Below are 18,935 nucleotides of genomic sequence, written 5' to 3' on the forward strand. Positions count from 1 at the left end.
TAACGACTGAGCCACCCAGGCGCCCCCCATGTGTGTATTTCTGTGTGTAACCATCTGTATCTTCATTAAGCTGAACATGAGTTCAGACTGATGTCCCCAGCTCTAATCCATTGCTACGTGAATCATTTTAACCTCCTCTCTGTGCCTCTCTGTGAACTCTCACTCCAACAGTGAGCAACCTGACGCCTCTTATCACCATCCACTTACTTAATTGTTCAATTCCAGTGTACATGTGTAGGACTTCTCAGAACTGTGAACCCATAACCCCATGGGAATCCACCTGATCGACTCCAGTACGACGCTTAACTCCAGTTTCCTTTTGCCTGTCATCTTAGAGAGTCCACTCATTTCTGAAGTTACGTAGGTCAGCACCTCCCCCCGAACCCGGCCCACCCTCTTTGGTAAAGTTGTATCATAAGATTCGGTTACATTCTGCCTTCCTTCCTGGGAGACCTTGGCTTCCTAAGGGATTTTTTTTAAACTTTTTAAAAAAAGATTTATTTATTTATTAGAGAGAGAGAGAAGGGGGGGAGGAGCAGAGGGAGAGAACCTCAAGCAGATTCCCCACTGAGCGCAGAGCCTGACGTGGGGCTCGATCCCACAACTTTTGAGATCATGACCTGAGCCGAAACCCCGCCATCCTAAATGATTTTTTTGAAAAGATTTTATTTTATCCATTTATTCATGAGAGACAGAGAGAGAGAGAGAGAGAGAGGCAGAGGGAGAAGCAGGCTCCCCGCTGAGCAGGGAGCCTGATGCGGGACTCGATCCCGGGACTCCAGGATCATGACCTGAGCCGAAGGCAGACGCTTAACGACTGAGCCACCCAGGTGCCCCCTAAATGATTTTTTAAAACCTGCACAAAATTAAGGTTCACTGGCTGTGCTGTAAAGCTGTAAGGGTTTTGACAAATGCAGGACAGTATGATACAGAATAGTCTCACCATTCTAAAAAAAAAATCCCCTGTATTTTACCTCTTCCACCCGCCTTGGCAACATCTCATCTTTCAACTCACTCTCTATTTTTGCCTTTCTAGAATATCCTATAGGTATGTGGCCTTTTCAGACTGGCTTCTTTCACTTAGCAATGTGCATTTAAGCTTCATCCATGTCTTTTTGTCACTGCATAACTTTCCACTTTGTGGATGTGCCCCAGTCTGTTTATCCATTCATGTATTGAAGGACAAGTTGGTTGCTTCCAGTGCTTGCTGATGATAAATAAAGCTGCTCTAGATATTTGTGTGCAGGTTTTTATATAGACATAGGTTTTCAAATCAGCTGAGTTAATACTTACGAGTACTATTGCCACATCAAATGGTAAGACCATGTTTAGCTTTGCAAGAAACCGCCAAACTCTCTCCCAGAGTGGCTGTACCGTTTTGCGGTCCCACCAGCAATGAATGCAAGTTGTTGTTCTACAAGCTTATCAGCATTTGGTAGGGTGAGTGTTTTAGGTTTTAGCCATTCTAATGGGTGTGTAGTGGTCTCTCCTTTTGTTTTAATTTGTAATTTCCTAATGACAAATGATGCCAAGCATCTTTTCTTTTCGCAAGATTTTATTTGTCAGAGAGAGAGAGAGAGCAAGTGAGCGAGAGAGCACGAGCAGGGGGAGTGACAGGCAGAGGGAGAAGCAGGCTCCCCGCTGAGCAAGGAGCCCGATGCGGATGTGGGACTCAATTCCAGAACCCTGGGATCATGACCTGAGCCAAAGGGAGATGCTTAACCAACTGAGCCACCCAGGCGTCCTGCCAAGCATCTTTTCATATGCTTTTTGCCATCTGTTTATCTCCTCCCCCAGCTTTATTGAAATGTTATTGACATATAACATATGTAGGTTTAAGGTATACAACTTGATGATTTGGTACATATATATATTGTGAAATGATCACCACAATAAGATTAACACCTCCATCCCCTCATATAATGACCTTGTGTGTGTGTGTGTGTGTGGGTGTGTGTGATGATAACTTTTAAGATCTACCCTCTTAACAATTTTCAATATTATGGTTAATTATAGTTGCCATTCTATACATTAGATCCTCAGAACTCATTCATCTTCAAGCTGGAAATTTACACTATTGTATATCTTATTTAGTGAGGTGTCGGATCTTTTACCCATTTTTAAATTGGGTTTTTTTGTTTGTTGAGCTTAAGAGCTATTTGTGTACCTTGGATAATCGCCCTTTACCAGATACATGTCTTGCAAATGTTTACTCCTAGCCTATGACTTGTCTTTCCGTTTTCCTACAGTGTCTTTCGCAGAGCAGAAGTTTTAAATTATAATAAAGTTTAACGTCAATTGTTTTCCTTTCATGGACCATGCTTTTGGTGTTGTATCTAAAAACATATTGCCAAACCCAAGGTCACCTAGCTTAGGTCCTTTACTTTCTTCTAGAAATTTTGTCATTTTGTATTATACTTATAGGTCGATGGTCTTTTTTTTTTTTTTAAGATTTTTTTTATTTGAGAGAGAGAGAGAACGAGCAGGGGGGAGGAACAGAGGGAGAGAGAGAAGCAGACTCCCCACCGAGCAGGGAGCCCAATGCAGGAGGAGTGGCATTTGGGATGGGAGGCATTGTGGCAGTCATCTTTGGAAATAATCTGCCAGCAAGAGTCAAGTCCCTTCTTCAACGAGTTGAGCCCCAAGTCCTGCTTGGATTAGGCTTTGGCCCTGCTTGTGTCACACGCTCACCCCCAAACCAACCTCGGCGGCTAGGGGAGACAGAGTGTGTTGACCGGCTGCTTCTGGCCGTGCACCACCCCCAGAATGGGCCATCTGGACTAGAGTGATGGGAGGGGGGGAAAACCAGGTACCAGAAGAGGGGTGAGTGAGTTAAAACTATTGCTATCCACTTCCCCATCCCGGCTCAGAAAACTTCAGTGCCTGTTCTGCCCTATCTGGTTGCCCACCACGTGGCATCTCATTCCTCTAGCCTCATATCCCTCTTTCCATTTCAAAAAGCTAAGATTCCCTTTAAAAAAAAATTATTTATTTGAGAGAGAGAGCAAACACAAGCAAGGGGAAGGGAGAGGGAAAGACAGAATCTTAAGCAGCATCCACACTCAATGGGGAGTCAAACGCGGGGCTCGATCCCAGGACCCTGAGGTCATGACCTGAGCCAAAATCAAGAGTTGGATGCTTAACCAACTGAGCCACCCAGGCACCCCTAAGATTTCCCTTCACTGTTCTCCAGATGGGCCCACTTTCTTCTTCACTATAGCTGTGCTTCTGTGGTCTTCCCAGATAGGCACCCATGTCTTGTCTCTTGGCCTGGCCAAGCCCCTACCTGATTTTCAAGGAATAGTCACGGCTGCCTGATGTGGAGGTAAAGAGCTGGGAGATAAGACCTGAGGGCTCTCGCATTCTTCCGGAAAAAAATTTTCAAGCAGTATCAAAACCGATCCCATCTCCTTGATTACTTTGTTAATCATATTTCAAACCGAAAGCGTTTTGTTTTGTTTTGGACCAAAAAAAAAAAAAAGATGTTCATTGGAGCATTCATCGTAATGGCAAAACCTGAAAGCTACCCATAATTCTTGCATGAAGGAACGGGTTGTAATCATCAACATTCTTTCAGCAATAACTGACAGAAACCCAGCTCCAAACTAGCCTAAGCACAAAAGGGAATTCAGTGGCTCAGGAAAGGGGCCGTCCAAAGGACTCCCATGAGTTGTCAGGCCCCCTCCGTCCCTTGGCTCTGCTTCCCTTGAGTATGGGGCTCATTTTCTCCCACTATTGACTAGTTTCCTCCATTGCAGGGGGTGGAAAGGGGCCAAGTCTGATTGCTCTGGACTTACATTGTTCCTGCTTTGTGACCTTGGAGGAAAGAGAAAGCGGCTCTTTCCCAGGGGCCCAGGGAAGGAGGCTGTCTTGGCTGGGGTGACTTGTGTATTCCTGGGCCTGTCGCTGTGGCCAGAGGAATGGGGTCCCGTGATTGGACCAAACCATGGCCGTGAGGAGGTTGCAGTGGTTGGTTGTCCCACTGGAACTAGATACAGTGGGGAGGGCTGGGGGGCGGGGGGGAAGCCTTTTCTAGAAGACTGTTACTGCTCTCACCAAGATGGTAAAACCTAGGTGATGTGATATTATAGTCCAGGGAAAGGTGTAGTGACAAAGACCATGAAGGAACATGACCAATGGTCGTAAGGCAACGCGAGGAGAAGGTGGCAGAATACAGACTTGAAACTCTGCCAATACCTTTGGAATATGGAAACATAGAAAGCCTTTGCCTCACAAGGGTGGTGGGAGACTGACTACACTCAAAACCCTGCTACCTTTGCAAAAGTATTTGTACAATACAATACGTGGTGTGAAAATAATCTGGTGTATATCGCGTGATCTGATTTTCAGAGCTCAGTTTCCTTTTGGAATGAGATGGGGCATACATATAAATAAACAGATGGTGATTGTTATAGCTCTGGGAAGTCGAGATTTTGGTCTTTGCGGTTGCTTTGAGCAGTGGGCCCAGTAGAACCCCTTTGTCGGGAACGTTAGAACATTCGGAGTGTAGTTCCAGGGAGCTTCCGTTCCCCCAAAACATGCTGTCCTGCCTTTGGGAGTGGGGGGCACGTCTCAGCAACAGTCAGGTAGATGAGAAGCCTCCAGGTGGGTCTGTCGGGACAGAGAGAGGAAAAGGGAAAGACAGGGAGCCCAGGGTGGTCCAGTTCACCCCGGTCCTCTGCTGCCTGTGGAGGTTCATGCAGGGCCAAATGCCACTCATGTTTGCAGCTAATAACCAGCACTTTGGAGATATCTTTTTTTTTTTTTTTTAAAGTTTTTAAAGTAATCTCTACACCCAATGTGGGACTTGAACTCACCACCCCAAGTTCAAGAGTCACAGGCTCTACTGATTGAGCCAGCCAAGTGCTTCTTGGGTTATCTTTTTTATTGTTATTTTTTTTTAAAGATTATTTGTGGGGCTCCTGGGTGGCTCGGTTGTTAAGCGTCTGCCTTCGGCTCGGGTCATGATCCCATGATCCCAGGATCCTGGGATCGAGCCCCATGTCAGGCTCCCTGCTCCGCGGGAAGCCTGCTTCTGCCTCTCCCTCTCCCCCTGCTTGTGTTCCCTCTCTCATTGTGTCTCTCTCTGTCAAATAAATAAATAAAATCTTTAAAAAAATAAAAAAGATTATTTTTTTGAGAGACAAAGAGAGCACGAGCAGGGGTAAGGGTCGGAGGGAGAGGGAGAAGCAGGCTCTCCACTGAACAGGGAGCCTGACACGGGGCTTGATCCCAGGACCCCGGAATCATGACGTGGGCCAAAGGCAGAAGCTCAACTGACTGAGCCACCCAGGCGCCCCTAATGTTATTTTTATAAGTATCAAAATGAATAAGATATTCCCATTTCAAAACAAAACAGGATTCGTTCGGCTACATATGTGTATCTAGCTTTCTTGAGTGGGTCTGTGAGGTACTCTTGGAGAGATTTCCTCTCTCTGAAAGCCCAAAAGCATCTAGGTGAGGGCTGGGAGGGTGGGTTTCTGGTCCTGGTGTGTATGTGTGTGTGTGTGTGTGTGTGTGTGTGTGATGGGAAACCAGTGGGATCAAGAGAGTTGTGGAAATGGTCTGTAGGGAAGGAGAGTCAGGGGATTAGTGGGCTATGGGGGGAATTCAGTTCAATTTGGTTCAGTTTCTAAAATATTAAGCACCTATTATATGCCTGACCCTGTTCCAGAACTTTAGGATACATCAGTGAACAAAACATAAAGATCCTGCCACCAGGATGCTTACCTTTTTTTTTTTTTTGTCAGAGGGAGAAAGTGCACAAGCAAGGAGCCTGATGCAGGACTCGATCCCAAGACCCTGGAATCATGACCTGAGCCCAAGGCAGACGCTTAACCGACTGAGCCACCCAGGCATCCCAGAAGCTTCCGTGAAAACTTAATGAACTATAAACATAATTTATCAGTTTAATAGTAAGCATTTTGGTATTTTTTAAAAAGATTTCTTTACTCATTTGAGAAAGAGAGTGAGAGAGAGAGCGGGCGGCGGGGGGGGGGCGGTAAGGGCAGAGGGAGAGGGAGAGAAGCAGATTCCCCGCTGAGCGCAGAGCCCCTATATGGGGCTCAATCCCATGAACCTGAGATCACGACCCTGAGATCATGATCACCACTCGAGTTGAAACCAAGAGTCAGACACTTAACCGACTGAGCCACCCTGGCGCCCTAACATTTCGGTATGTTATGATGAATGATTGCCATGGGAAAGAAGACGGAGCTGGAATGAGGTGTGGGGCTGTGGCCGGCAATTTTCCAGTGGTGGGACAGGTCTCACGAGAAGGTGGTCTCTGAGCAGGGGCTTGGAGAGGCAAAGGACTCCCTGATGGGGACGTCCGGGAGGTGGACTTCCAGGCGGCGCGGGCAGCCAGGGCAAAGGCCCTTGTGAGCAGAGGGTGGGGCAGAGGGTAGACCTGGAAGTGCAAGGTTGGTCATTGGGAAAATTTTGCCTTTCGCTTGGAGGAGAAAGGGGTTCAAACATTTCTATCCCAGTTTTCTGACTTTTCTTTCCAGTGTCTTGTTCGGGTGTGTGTGTGTGAGTGCGCGCGCACCTGAAGATCTAGAAAGAGTGGCACCTGGGCGTGGGCAGAGGCTCCTGGATTTCAAAACTGCCCTGTATCTTCCTCCCACTAACCTGCATCCAGGCTGGGGTGTGGCTCGTTTCACCCCCTTAGTTGCTTTTATGGCACAGCCCCAGCGCTGGGGACTCAGCTCCTCAAGCACAGAGCAAATTAGGGGTGAGAGGGCCCCCTGCCCACCCAGCCCCAGGGGTGCTGACTATCCATCTTGAATGGACATCAAAGCCTCCCAATGGGAGAGGGAGAGTCAGGGGCTGGGACCCAGAGAGAGGGGGACTGAGAACCGGGAGCAGGCCGGGGTCCCAACAAATGTCATGTGCCCACCTGGAGGAGCTGGGTCTCAGATCTCCGTCCCGGTCCCGGGCCCTCTCCCCCTACTTCCCTCCCCCCCCCAAACACACATGCACACACGCCTGACACAATGGCTGGGTGGGGCTGAGGAACTGGCTTCCTCTGTGGAGATCTCAATCTGGGCCCTCGGTTCCCGCCCCAGAAACACAGGAACAGACATTCGGAGACCTGGCCCCGCACTCCTCGCTCCAAGGGGTGGGCAGGACCCGCTGAAAGTAGAAACTGTTTCCAGAAAGATAAAGGTAAGTTCAGGGGGCACTATCGCAGAGTTAGGGGGGGCAGAATCCTGGAGGAGGGTGCCTTGGTGTGAAATAATGGACTGGCTCGCACCCAGGGGGACAGGTTAGCAGCTAAAGGGACAGGCTATGGTGTGAGGTGCGGGACAGCGGGTCAGACACGCCGTGGGGGGACACACACACCATCCCGCAGCTGACAGAGAGGTGTCTAGACGCCGGGGTCCTTCTGCCACCCCAGCCCTGTGCTCCTGCTGCCCCGTGGTCACTGCAGCTCGCCCGAGACCCCAGTCTACACAGCAATGCGAACAGAACGTGTGCATACAGCGCAGTCCATGCTCGGGGCCTGAGGTTCGGCCTTTCCCTTGGGATCCTGGGTCCCTCACATCTTCCAGAGCCCTAGTGTGCGCATGTGGAGTGCGGTGTGGTTTGGGGGGGGGGTGTCCGGTTGGGAGGAGGATCCCGATTCCCGTTTCCTGCCCCTACTCACTCAGCTCTGGGAGGTGACAGAGGGGAGAGGACTGAAGGGTGAGTGCGTGGGGCCGAGCACCTGGGTCCCTGCGAGAGGCCCGAGTGGGTGGCGGGAAAGGAAGTAAACGCAAGTACCTGGGGGTGGGGGGGAGGGATCCCTGGGGGGGGCAAGGGTGGGGGGGGGCCGGGGGGGGGGGGGGGGCGAGTGAGGCCACAGGCCAGGCCACCTAAGGAACTTCCTGCCAGAACACAGAGGCCATTGAGCTCTAAGACTCGCAGTCTACCGCCCCCAGCCCCCACCCGGCATCATTTCTCCAGAACCCAGTCTGGGGCCTGCAGGGCTCTGAGTCTCCTGCCGACTCCTGTACGGAGTTTGGGGGCACCGCCCTGGCCCCGCAGCCTGCTCAGGATCGCCGCCGCCTGCCCGCAGGAGGAGGTGAAGCCCAGATGCGGGTGTCCTGGCCCCACTGGTCCTCACCTTCAGGCTGGTCTCCCGACCACCCACCAGGCCTCCTGGCGGGACCCAGGCCGCCCCTGGGGCCTCTCGGACCAGACTGGAGGTGGGGGGGGGGGTGGCAGGCAGGGATGGAGACGGGACAGGACCGACCATGCCCGGGGCCTCCTGGTCTCTTGGGGTCAAAGGCTCCAGGAATCTTCAGGGCAGGAAAAGGAGACTAAAAATAATCCGGAAAGGGAGAGTCCGGAGAGAGGAACTGGGAAATGGGGGGCGGAGGGCCGGCTGGAGCAGGGAAATAGTGATGCATCCCTCGCGGCTCCAGGCTCGCGCGGCGCGCCTGCGCACACGGCGGCCCAGGCGCCCCCCCACCCCGCAGACGGCGCCCCCGCGCCCCCCACCGCGCCCGCCGCGCCCGCCCAGCAGCCTCCGCTCGCCCGCGCCTGTCTGCTCAGAGCGCTGCGCTCTCAGCGCCTCTCCCTGCAGCGCTGCAAAAGGCAAACGCACACGCGCGCACACAGAGCTCAGCAGCTAGACGCATCCTGGCCCAGGGCAAGCCCGGTGTCCCTTACATTTCCAGTTCCCCTTCCCCCGCCCCCCCCAACCTGGGTCTCCAGCTGGGCGCCCCCCAGCCCGGCTCACGGTCTGCTCTGGCCTGACTCTGGCAGCAGAAGCCGAAAGACAGAAATGCAGGCGGGGAGGCGAGGAGGGGTGAGCGGTGAGGACGGGAGACAGTGGAGATGAGAAAGAAGCCGAGGGAGGGCAGCAGGCTTCCCTCCTGGCCCTGCCATCCTGCCCCTTTTGCTGGCCGACAGTTTCTGCTCAGAGGCCTCAGTCTACCCACGGGGCTGGGGGGCACTAAGGGTCTCTTTCTCCCTCCCTCTTCCTCAGGGGATGACTCCAGCAGAGTGCCCCACTCCTTTGAAGAGCCCAGAGGGAGATGTCAGCCCAGTCTCTTCCTGCAGCAACACCTCCTACCCAGAAACCCCCTCGGATCATCCGCCCCCGCCCCCCTTCTCGCCCCCGGGCTGCCCAGTCCCCGGGGCCCCACCACAACGGCTCTTCTCCACAAGAACCTGCCCTCACCTCCAATGATGCACCAACCCCAATGTGCGCCCCCATCCACTGGGACCCCCCTGCCTCCTCCCTCAAGCCCCCTGCCCTCCTGCCTCCATCAGCTTCTAAAGCCAGCCTGGACTCCCAGACTTCCCCAGACTCGCCTTCCAGCACCCCCAGTCCCGCGTCCAGGCGCTCCGTCTCCCCAGAACCTGCTGCCCGGTCTCCAGTCCCCCCACCCAAACCTTCCGGGTCACACACTCTGCCCCTGCTCCCCACGCCTGGGGTCCCTGACCAGGGTGGTTCTGCCTCGGCCCCAGGCACTGTGAGGAGACTGGCTGGCAGGTTTGAATGGGGGACTGAAAGCAGGGTCCAGGCTGCGGAGGCCCTGGAGCCGAGTCCCCAAGGGGCAGTGGATGTGAACGGGGAGAGAGAGGCTCCACAGGGCAACCTTGCTGGGAGTGGGTCCCAGGAGAACGGCACTCCGGGTAAGTGCGTCGTGAAGCCCCGGGGGTGGGCTCCATCTCGCTCATCTTCTTGGTTCTCAGTGCTTTAAGACTGGGTGTTTTCAGAGGCTACGTTCTTAAAAATGGACTTCATGTTTGGAAAATCTGGTTTCCCTATTTGTTGGGGTCTGAAGACAGGCAGGCGGAGGAGATAGATGCTTGGGGCTGGACTGCCATGTCCCCCTGCTGGAAGGGTTCAGGGGAGGGAGGGGGCCTGGGCAGGGTGGGGCCAGGCCCCAGGGGCCTCCTCCTTAGGATACCCGTGTCTCCCACAGATGCTGCCCTCGCCTGCCCTCCTTGCTGCCCCTGTGTCTGCCACATAGGCCGGCCTGGCCTCGAGCTCCGCTGGGTGCCTGTGGGGGGCTATGAGGATGGCCCCAGGGTTTTCTGCCGCGCCTCCCCACTGAGGGCCTCCCGCTCCCGCCCCAGCCCTCCAAGCATCAGTCTCCCCCCAGTGGTCCTTACGTCCTACCGCTCCACAGCCGAGCGCAAACCCCTGCCACCCCTGAAAGCCCCCAAACCAACTTGGGTCAGGCAGGACCCCATCATCTCTGGGGAACCCCCACAGCCAGATCTTGATCCTCCCTCCGAAGATGGAATCCAAGCAGGTACCAGGCTTGGGGGATCGGGCTTCTGGGCTGGGAAGGGGAGGGGTGGAGGTAGAGAGGACTAAAAGCCAACAGACTACCACCCCCAACAGGCCCTGGGGGCTTTGGGTTCCTCCATCAGTAGGCGTCTCTACTGGGGCTGGAGTCAGGAGTCCTGGGCTGGGGATCCTGGAGGTCTGTTCTCTTCATTCTGGGCAATCTCTCTCCAGGGGACAATCCTGATGAAGCTCCTCAGAACACTCCTCCGGCAACAATGGAGGGCAGGTACCAAAGCCCCAGACCCTTACTCCTACCCCACAGCAGACGAAGCATCAGCCCAGCTCAACCCCGCCTTCCCGAATGTAGGGTGAAGAACGTCTAGGGCTCCAGAGACAGGCAGCTCTGTCCCTTGCCAGCTGTGTGACCTTAGACAAGTCACTTCGGCTTTCCGGGTCTCAGTGTCCTCATCTGTGGGTGGGGGTAAGCACGCCAACTCCCTCACCGAGCTGTTGAGTGTGATCTTGGTAAAGAGCCCGGCGAACGGCAGGTGCTCCCTTTGACTTCCCGCAGCTCGAGCCTCCCTCTGTAGCCGCTGTCCACAAATCCATTTGGCACAGGGAACACCTCTTCTGTGTCATCTGGGCTTGTCAATCATTATAGATTCAGCACCCCTAGCGGAGCGAGGGCGGGCCCATTCGCTTATTGCTGGTGTGAATTTTCCTGGGTGTGTAGCGTGGTTGAGTGGGACAGAGAGGGAGGAGCGAGCTTGGGCTTGATCGCGCCGAGTATCCCCGAGGCACAAACAGGGCATCGCAGACAATGGCTCGTCCGTCCGTGAGGCTTGAGATCACAGCAGTGGACGGGGCCCACCCAGGAGCAGGCGCCTGAGTCATTTTGTCTGTGTGCTTTGGTCAGGGTCCCCGCATACAGGCTGCCTCCGGGTTGTGCACTCCTTTATACTAGCGTGTGAATAGCAACCCCCCCCCCCAGGTGCATCACAGTGGTGGCTCTGGGGCACTCCATCCCTTTCCACAGGGACAAGGAGGGGCTGGAGGAGCTGAAGGAGCAGAACTGGGAGCTGCCCCTGCAGGATGGTGAGGGCCTCTGGACGTGGGGAGGCTGTGAGCAGGGAAATAGTGATGCATGCTGTGACCCTGCTGTGACCAGCAAGCCCCAGGGGAACGGTCCTGGGGCGCTGGCCTTCCCTGATGTGCTCCGTCTGCCCCCCAGAGCCCCTGTACCAGAACTATCGAGCAGCCGTGCTGTCCGAGGAGCTCTGGGGTGTCAGCGAGGATGGGTGTCCCTCCCCCACAAATCCCGGCGAAGCTCCCACCTTCACACGGCCCCCTGGGCCTCGCAACACACTGTGGCAGGAGCTTCCGGCCGTGCGAGCCAGTGGCCTCCTGGACACGCTAAGCCCCCAGGAGAGGCGCATGCAGGAGGTGGGCGTGCGGGGGGGGCGGGGTCGGGCAGGGCTGGCGCAGGCGACGGGGGTGGGACCTGGGTTCTGCGCCGGTCGGGGAGCTGGGCTTTCCACTACGGCCCAGCTCTTCCTCCTCAGAGCCTGTTCGAGGTGGTGACGTCCGAGGCCTCCTACCTGCGCTCCCTGCGGCTGCTGACCGACACCTTTGTGCTGAGCCAGGCTCTCCGGGACACGCTGACCCCCCGGGACCACCATACCCTCTTTTCTAATGTGCAGCGAGTTCAGGGAGTCAGCGAGCGGTCAGTGGGGCCCTGTCCTCGCAGCACACCCTTAGCTTCCTGCTTGTCCCAGGTCTTCCCTTCCTCGCGCCCAGTTAGCACCCAGCTCTTCGCGGGAACACCTGGGAGACCTGGCTCTCCGCCCCCCTCTTCAGGTTTCTAGGGGCGCTCCTGTCCCGCGTGCGCTCTTCCCCCCACATCAGCGACCTGTGTGACGTGGTGCACGACCACGCCGTGGGGCCCTTCTCGGTGTATGTGGATTATGTGCGGAACCAGCAATACCAGGAGGAGACTTACAGCCGCCTTATGTGAGTGTGCGGGAGGCGGGGCCGCGCGTCGGGGAGGAAGCTGGGGAGCAGGGTTGGGGTCCAGGGCCTCGAGGTGGACGGCTTCCGCAGGGACACGAACGTGCGCTTCTCGGCGGAGCTGCGGCGCCTCCAGAGCCTCCCAAAGTGCGAGCGGCTGCCCCTGCCGTCCTTCTTGCTGTTGCCTTTTCAGCGCATCACCCGGCTCCGCATGCTGCTGCAGGTGCCTGTGCTGGGCGGGGGGCGGGGGGGTGTCCTCTGCCCCTCTGCCCCCGCCCCGCCCTGTTGGGGAACGCCCGGCCTCCTCCCGGGGGCCTCCTGCCCCTGCTTCTCACTCCAAGCCTACCTGGAGCTAAGCAGACGTCTCAGGGAGCAGTCGAAAGCGCCCCCTGGCTAGAGACACGAGTTCTAGACTTAGCTCTGCCACGACCTGGCTGAGTGACCTTGGGCAGGTCCCCTCCTCTCCCTCAATCTCAGGGGGAATGTGGGGAGTGGTCTTTGGGCTCCCCCACTGAGTGCCTTCCCAGTGGGGGTGATGTCACTCACAAAGAGGCAAAAATTAGTTCTTTGGGGGTACTCCAGAGGGCTCACAGATAGACACGCAGCATATCTGTGCTACTTTTTTTTTTAAAGATTTTATTTATTTATTTGACAGAGAGAGAGATAGCGAGAGCAGGAACACAAGCAGGGGGAGTGGGAGAGGGAGAAGCAGGCTTCCCGCCGAGCAGGGAGCCCGATGTGGGACTCGATCCCAGGACCCTGGGATCATGACCTGAGCCGAAGGCAGACGCTTAACGACTGAGCCACCCAGGCGCCCATATCTGTGCTATTAAAATGTCATGGTGGGTAGGACACTTAGGGAAAATGTGTCTAAAAAGGCTCCTTGGTGGACTGATAGGCACAGTGGGGAGTGGGGGTGGGATCAGGTTGAGAAAGACTCTTCTGTGGCAAAGTAGAAACTTCTCCCTAAACCAGGTGACCCGATGCGGGTGACTCGGTGTGAGGAGTCCCCATCTAGATTATCAGCATTTTCTTTTCTTTTCTTTTTTTTTTTTTTAATATTTTATTTGACAGAGAGAGAGATAGAGCAGGGGGAGTGGGAGAGGGAGAAGCAGGCTTCCCACGGAGCAGGGAGCCCGATGCGGGGCTCGATCCCAGGACCCTGGGATCATGACCTGAGCTGAAGGCAGACGCTTAATGACTGAGCCACCCAGGCGCCCCTAGATTATCAGCATTTTCATATCCTATTCAGCTTCATGCATCCCCAGTGTAGACAACCTAATAATCATAACACTAATCATAGCAGCTAAAGGGCTACTGAGTGCCCCGTCCTCGGCATGGTCCTAAGTGCTTTGTACCTGTCGAACCTTGCCAACAACTGTGGGTAGGAACTATTATTGGCCCCACTTTATAGATGGGGAAACCGAGGCACGGAGAGGATATGTAACTTGCCCCAAGTCATGCGGATAATAATTGAGAGAGGCAAAATGTGAATCCGGGCACTCTTAACCGCTCTGCTATATTGTTCGCGCTAAGAGTTGTGGATGATAATGGTTAAAACAATAGCAACCCTCTTATTTGCATTTACCACGTACCAAGGACTATGCGGAGCACTTTATGTCTACTTACCCCATTGAATCCTCACGACAGTGCTGTTGGTATGCTAGGTGGGTATTATCTCCATTTGACAGATGGGGAAAACTGAGGCTCAGGGAGGTAACTTGAGGTGCTCAGGGTTGTGCAGACAGTGAGTGGTGAGGTCTCTCTGCCTCGTTGAGGTTGGTCCCCCAGCCCTGTGAACCCAGACTAAGCATGTTGTCAAGCCAGGTGGGATCCTCTTAACTGAGGCCCCTCCTTGTCCCCAGAATATCCTGCGCCAGACGGAGGAGGGGTCCAGCCGCCAGGAGAATGCGCAGAAAGCCCTGAGTGCTGTCAGCAAGGTGGGCAGGAGGGATGCTGTGGTGTTGGGGTGGGGGGGGAGGGAAAAGGCCTGGGCAGTAGGGGTGCAAGGGAGTAGGGGTGGGTGACACGGCTCCCCTGACCCCAGATCATTGAGCGTTGCAGCGCTGAGGTGGGGCGCATGAAGCAGACCGAGGAGCTGATCCGGCTCACCCAGAGGCTGCGCTTTCACAAAGTCAAGGTTGGCCCCCTGTCCTGGCCCCCACCTTCCCTTCCCCCGCCCCTGCCCCCTCCAAGCTGCAACAAGCCGGAACCTCCCCCTGCTCCCTCACAGGCCCTGCCCCTGGTGTCCTGGTCCCGGCGCCTGGAGTTGCAGGGGGAGCTGACCGAGTTAGGGTGCCGGAGGGGGGGTGTGCTCTTCACCTCGCGCCCCCGCTTCACCCCCCTCTGTTTGCTGCTCTTCAGTGACCTGTTGCTCATCACTCAGCCCAAGAGGTGGGTCCCAGGGAGGGAGGGCACCCAGGCTGGGGTAGGGAGGAGGGGTCCAGCTGGATCCCTGTCCTCCCTCTGAACTGCCTCTTCCCTGGGCAGCGGGCAGCGGCTACAAGTTCTGGACTATGCCCATCGCTCCCTGGTCCAGGCCCAGCAGGTTCCGGACCCATCCGGACCCCCCACTTTCCGCCTCTCCCTTCTCAGCAACCACCAGGGCCGCCCCACCCACCGACTCCTGCAAGCTTCATCCCTGTGAGTTGTGTCTCCTTCAGAAAACACCCCTGGGACCCTCACTCGGCTTCTCAGAGCCCAGCACCCTCCTCCTCCTCAATCTTCCTCCTCGGTAGCCCTTGTCTGTCCCTCAGAAGGCCCTCCTGGTTCAAACATGACCCCTCCCTCTGTCCCCACCAGATCAGACATGCAACGCTGGCTGGGAGCCTTCCCGACCCCCGGCCCCCTTCCCTGCTCCCCAGATACCGTCTATGAGGACTGTGGTGAGTGTCCCCCAGAGGGGAGGAGGGAAGGAAATGCGAGGCTTCAGGGGCAGATGGGGGAGAAGCTACAAAGAGTCTTGATCCCACCGCATGTCACTCACCCCCAACCAGACTGTTCCCAGGAACTGTGTTCAGAGCCTTCTGCACTGGCCAGGACGGAGGGACGAAGTCTGGAGTCCAGGGCTCCCCCCAAGCACCCACACAAGAGCCCCGAAGGTGAGAGATTCTTGTAGTTATTCATTCAGTGAATTTTTATTAAGCACCTTCGAGAGGCTGCTTGCCATCCTAGGCCTTGTGAACAAAACACACAGAGATTCCTGCCCTGCTGGAATGCACGGTCCAGTGGAGGAGAAATAATAAAGAATTAACAAGATATAAATAAGTAAATGATAGGGGGGCGCCTGACTGGAGCAGCCGACTCTTGATCTCAGGGTCATGAGTTCGAGTCCCACTTTGGGTGCAGAGATTACTTAAAAAAAAATAAATGCTACAACGTGTCTGAGGGTTGTAAGTGCTGTGGGCAAACAGAAGTGGAACAGAGTCAAGGAGGTCAGGAGTCCCAGGGCTAGGTAGGATTACAACTTAAAATCGGGAGGTCGAGGTGCCCCTCAATGAGGAGCCACCGTGTGAGCAGTGACTTGATAGAGGTGAAGAACTTAGGCACGTGGTGTCTGGGGGAAGAGTGTCGGAGAGCCCAGACAGGAGTCAGTGCAAAGGCCCTGTGGCCAGTGTGTTTGAAGAATGGTAAGGAAGCCAGTGCGGTAGAGGGCGTGAAAGAAGGGGAGAGGGGCAGATGAGGTCACAGAGGTAACGGGGACCAGACCATGGGGGTCCTCCTAGGTTCCCGTAAGAACTCCGGCTCTCCGAGTGAGATGAGTGGCCATTGCAGGGCTGGAGAGGAGGGACGCCCATCCTCTGTTGCTGCTGTGGCCTCCGCCTCTAATGTCGTTTCTCCTGACGCTCCAGGCTTCTCCACTAATCCCCACACTCACTGGGACCCTCGGGCGTTAGACCCGTGGGACCTCTTTTCTTCCTGACCTCTCCCCTGCCTTGGTTCCACTTGGGCTCCTGTCTCTCTTTCCCAGGCTGGCTGAAGGGGTTTCCTGGGGCCTTCCCGGCCCAGCTGGTGTGTGAAGTCACAGGGGAACACGAAAGGAGGAGGCACCTTCGCCAGCACCAGAGGCTCCTCGAGGCTGTTGGGCCCTCTTCAGGCTCCCCCAGTGCCCCCCCACCCTAGCGCAGGCTGGGACATCGGGCAGCTCAGCGCGGAGAGGACAAAGCTCATCCATCCATTGGATTCGCTGTCAGTGGAAACGCTACCTCTACCGGCAACCAATAGGGACCGAGCTTCAGGAGAAGGCAGCCAATGAGAACAAGGCCGTCGGAGCCCCCCCCCCCCCCAGCCCTCCCCCGCGAAGGAGAATGAGGATGGCTTGAGTGGGTGGCCAATGGAGACAGAGGCCTGGTGCAGGGCAGCCAATGGGTGCTGAGCTGGCTGAGCCGCTGGCCAATGAGTATCCCTGCTCCGTTCACAGCCAAGGAAGACTAAGAAGCTAGGTCAATAAAGTTCTAAAAAGGGCTGCACTGGAGATAAAGTCCCAGGATAAAAGAGCCAACCGCAGTGAGCAGGGACATCCAGCCACAGAAGATGGTGGTCTGGGGCCCCCCTTGGTTCTATAGCAATGACCCTCCTGCCTTTTGAGTGTGGGAAGCGCTAGATTCCGTTCCTGGGGTGCCTTCTCTGCCCTCTCAAGCCCCTTCCTCTCTTCTAGAAGAATCCAGAGTGTGTGTCTCAGAGAATCGGTGCGTGTGTCCCTAGGTCTCTGCATGTATCAGGGAAGGGGGTCCTGCTGAACGTGCTGTGTGTGTGGTCCTGCCCCCTCCCGGGTGACTGAGCACTCCATTTCTTCCCTCACCCCCTGCTTTTCCTATTATTCTCTCCAAGAAGACAGGAGGTCTGAGCTCCAGCGGACATGATGTGTTGGGTGTGGCTTGGCAGCCAGAGGCCAGAGTGGGGGATGAGAAGCCTGAGTTCTGGGCCAGGGGTCCATGGCAGCCGGAGGGTGATGCTGGGGATCAGCCAGACAGCCTGGTAGAGGAGCCCGAGGGACTAAAGATGGCCAGTGGCCGTGGCCTGAAGCCCCCTGAAGCTTCCTTGCCCCAACCTTGGCCTCCAACCTGAACTGTAACCGGTCATTCATCCGGCCTCAGCTTCGGGCTTCACACCGGCTCTGCGCCCCAGGTTTGGGGGAAGAAACAGGAGCTGTGGATAGCAGGCCGGCCGGGGAGCCTCTCCGGCTTTCCGGCCTTCATCCTGGACCTCCCGCGGCAACACTGGGCCAGCCAGTGGAGAGGGAACAAAGAGCCAGTGCGGTGGCTCAGTGTGTGCCCTTCCAGAGAAGAAAGTGCCCGGTGGGATACCAGAAGGAGGTGAGGGATGGAGCCGGAGCAGAGCAGACAGTTGCTGGTGACCGAGGGCCTAGGCCTGACACCAGGCCTTCCCTGAGCTGGGCCCGTCACACTGTCTCTTCAGCTCACGTGTGGCAGCTGGCCCAGGAAAGAAACTGCACACCAGCCACGGGAGGTGCAAGGACTCTGGGAGGCCGGGAGGGAGAAAGGGACTGGCCTTTGGCCACCCAGGACTTCACACAGTGCCTGGCGTATGAGAAACCCTCAATAAATGTTGGTGGACCTGTACTGAGGGGAGTGCGTGCTGAAAGGAAGAGTAATTTCCAAATGTGGCTTTGTAAGGTGGTGGGGCTGCTTGGAAAGCGGTTCTTTGAGAGCGAGGGTCAGTTGGGCTGGGACTGGGGCTTGGAGACTGGGAGCATGGCCCGAGTGTGTTGGCCCATTCCTAGTTCCCGAGGGATCCAGGGGTCTAGGTGGTGGTGGGTCTGCAGAGGCTGGAGCAGCGTGTTCCTGTGGGCGGGGGAGGAGGACAGGGCCAGGGCCAGGTATGGCTGGGGCTCCAGCAGGGGACGAAGCTCTGAGCGAGAAGGACCGAAAGGACAGTCAGGCAACAGTAAATGTCCTTTACTGACCAGCCAAGCATCTCTGTTCAATGCAATTGAATTCTACACCTGTTTATCGAGTGCCATCTAGGCGCTGGGCACTGTTCTAGGCCATGGGGATGCCGAGATGAAAAAGACAAGGGTCTTGCCCTCGAGGAGCCTTCATTCTGGGAATGATGAGAAGGATGCAACCCTGGGAAGATCTGGGCAAAGCCTTGTAGGGGTGGCAACAGGGGGACTGAAGTCCAGGAAGAGGAGATAGTGATCATGGGAGGGAGCTGGAGATGTCTTCAATTTTCCTGGTGGGGGGGGAGCCCCTCCCGGCCCCCACTATGCTCCCCTCTTCCTCTGAGATCCTGAGAGAGACAGACAGGTGCAAAGGACGACCCAAAGCTACACAGGTGCCCTCTACACATTCCCTCCCGGCTCCTCCCCCCCTCCCCCGTTCCTGCCCCTAAGGATGCCTCCATTCTTCAGTTCACAAGTCCTGATGCCGGGATAACGGGGAGATGGAGAGCAGACAAGAGTCGTTCTGGGGACATAAAGACACATAAAATGCAGCCACATGTCCACAAAGGGACAGAAAAGGCAGGGAGGGAAGGGGGCTGTTATGTTTCTGTTACCTTAGAGGCTTCTTTCCATTCGGGGGTGACCTGGGTGTGTCTGGGCAGTCCTGGAGGGGTTTGCCTTCTGCAGGCTGGGGGAGGGGACGGCGGGGCACGCAGCATTGCCATAGGGGGAAGGGGTGAAGGCAGGAATGACGACCACTGTGCACGTGCACGTGGAGAGAGTGGATGGGGG

General features: G+C 55.9%; 1 protein-coding gene across 7 annotated transcripts; it reads left to right on the forward strand.

The window, feature by feature from the left end:
• The first annotated feature begins 5,809 nt into the window (after positions 1-5,809).
• Positions 5,810-17,820, forward strand: ARHGEF15 (Rho guanine nucleotide exchange factor 15). Of its 7 annotated transcripts, none has more exons than XM_034989569.1 (18): positions 7,068-7,167; positions 7,400-7,509; positions 7,653-7,686; positions 8,975-9,627; positions 9,921-10,253; positions 10,463-10,517; positions 11,223-11,326; positions 11,463-11,674; positions 11,794-11,954; positions 12,089-12,241; positions 12,332-12,461; positions 14,104-14,178; positions 14,286-14,378; positions 14,472-14,632; positions 14,729-14,881; positions 15,041-15,123; positions 15,235-15,339; positions 16,209-17,820. In XM_034989569.1, exons 4-18 carry the CDS (start codon positions 9,024-9,026, stop codon positions 16,358-16,360), a joined length of 2,574 nt encoding a protein of 857 aa, XP_034845460.1. In that variant the 5' UTR covers positions 7,068-7,167; positions 7,400-7,509; positions 7,653-7,686; positions 8,975-9,023; the 3' UTR covers positions 16,361-17,820. The 7 variants fall into 7 exon arrangements, with proteins under 7 accessions (XP_034845465.1, XP_034845460.1, XP_034845461.1 ...); XM_034989570.1 differs by lacking the exon at positions 7,653-7,686 and adding an exon at positions 7,948-8,065; XM_034989571.1 differs by lacking the exon at positions 7,653-7,686.
• The last annotated feature ends 1,115 nt before the right edge of the window (positions 17,821-18,935 follow it).

This window comes from Mirounga leonina, unplaced genomic scaffold (genome assembly GCF_011800145.1).
Source record: "Mirounga leonina isolate KUSES-001 unplaced genomic scaffold, KU_Mleo_1.0 Mir_488, whole genome shotgun sequence".
Taxonomy (NCBI): domain Eukaryota; kingdom Metazoa; phylum Chordata; class Mammalia; order Carnivora; family Phocidae; genus Mirounga; species Mirounga leonina.

What these genes read in the sequence shown, in the direction of transcription:
- ARHGEF15 (XM_034989569.1), top strand. Translation starts at nt 9,024, where the DNA reads ATGTCAGCCCAGTCTCTTCCTGCAGCAACACCTCCTACCCAGAAACCC. An exon ending in CCGGCAACAATGGAGGGCAG is followed by an intron (nt 10,518 to 11,222) that starts GTACCAAAGCCC and finishes CCCCCCCCCCAG; the next exon opens with GTGCATCACAGTGGTGGCTC. An exon ending in GGAGCTGCCCCTGCAGGATG is followed by an intron (nt 11,327 to 11,462) that starts GTGAGGGCCTCT and finishes TCTGCCCCCCAG; the next exon opens with AGCCCCTGTACCAGAACTAT.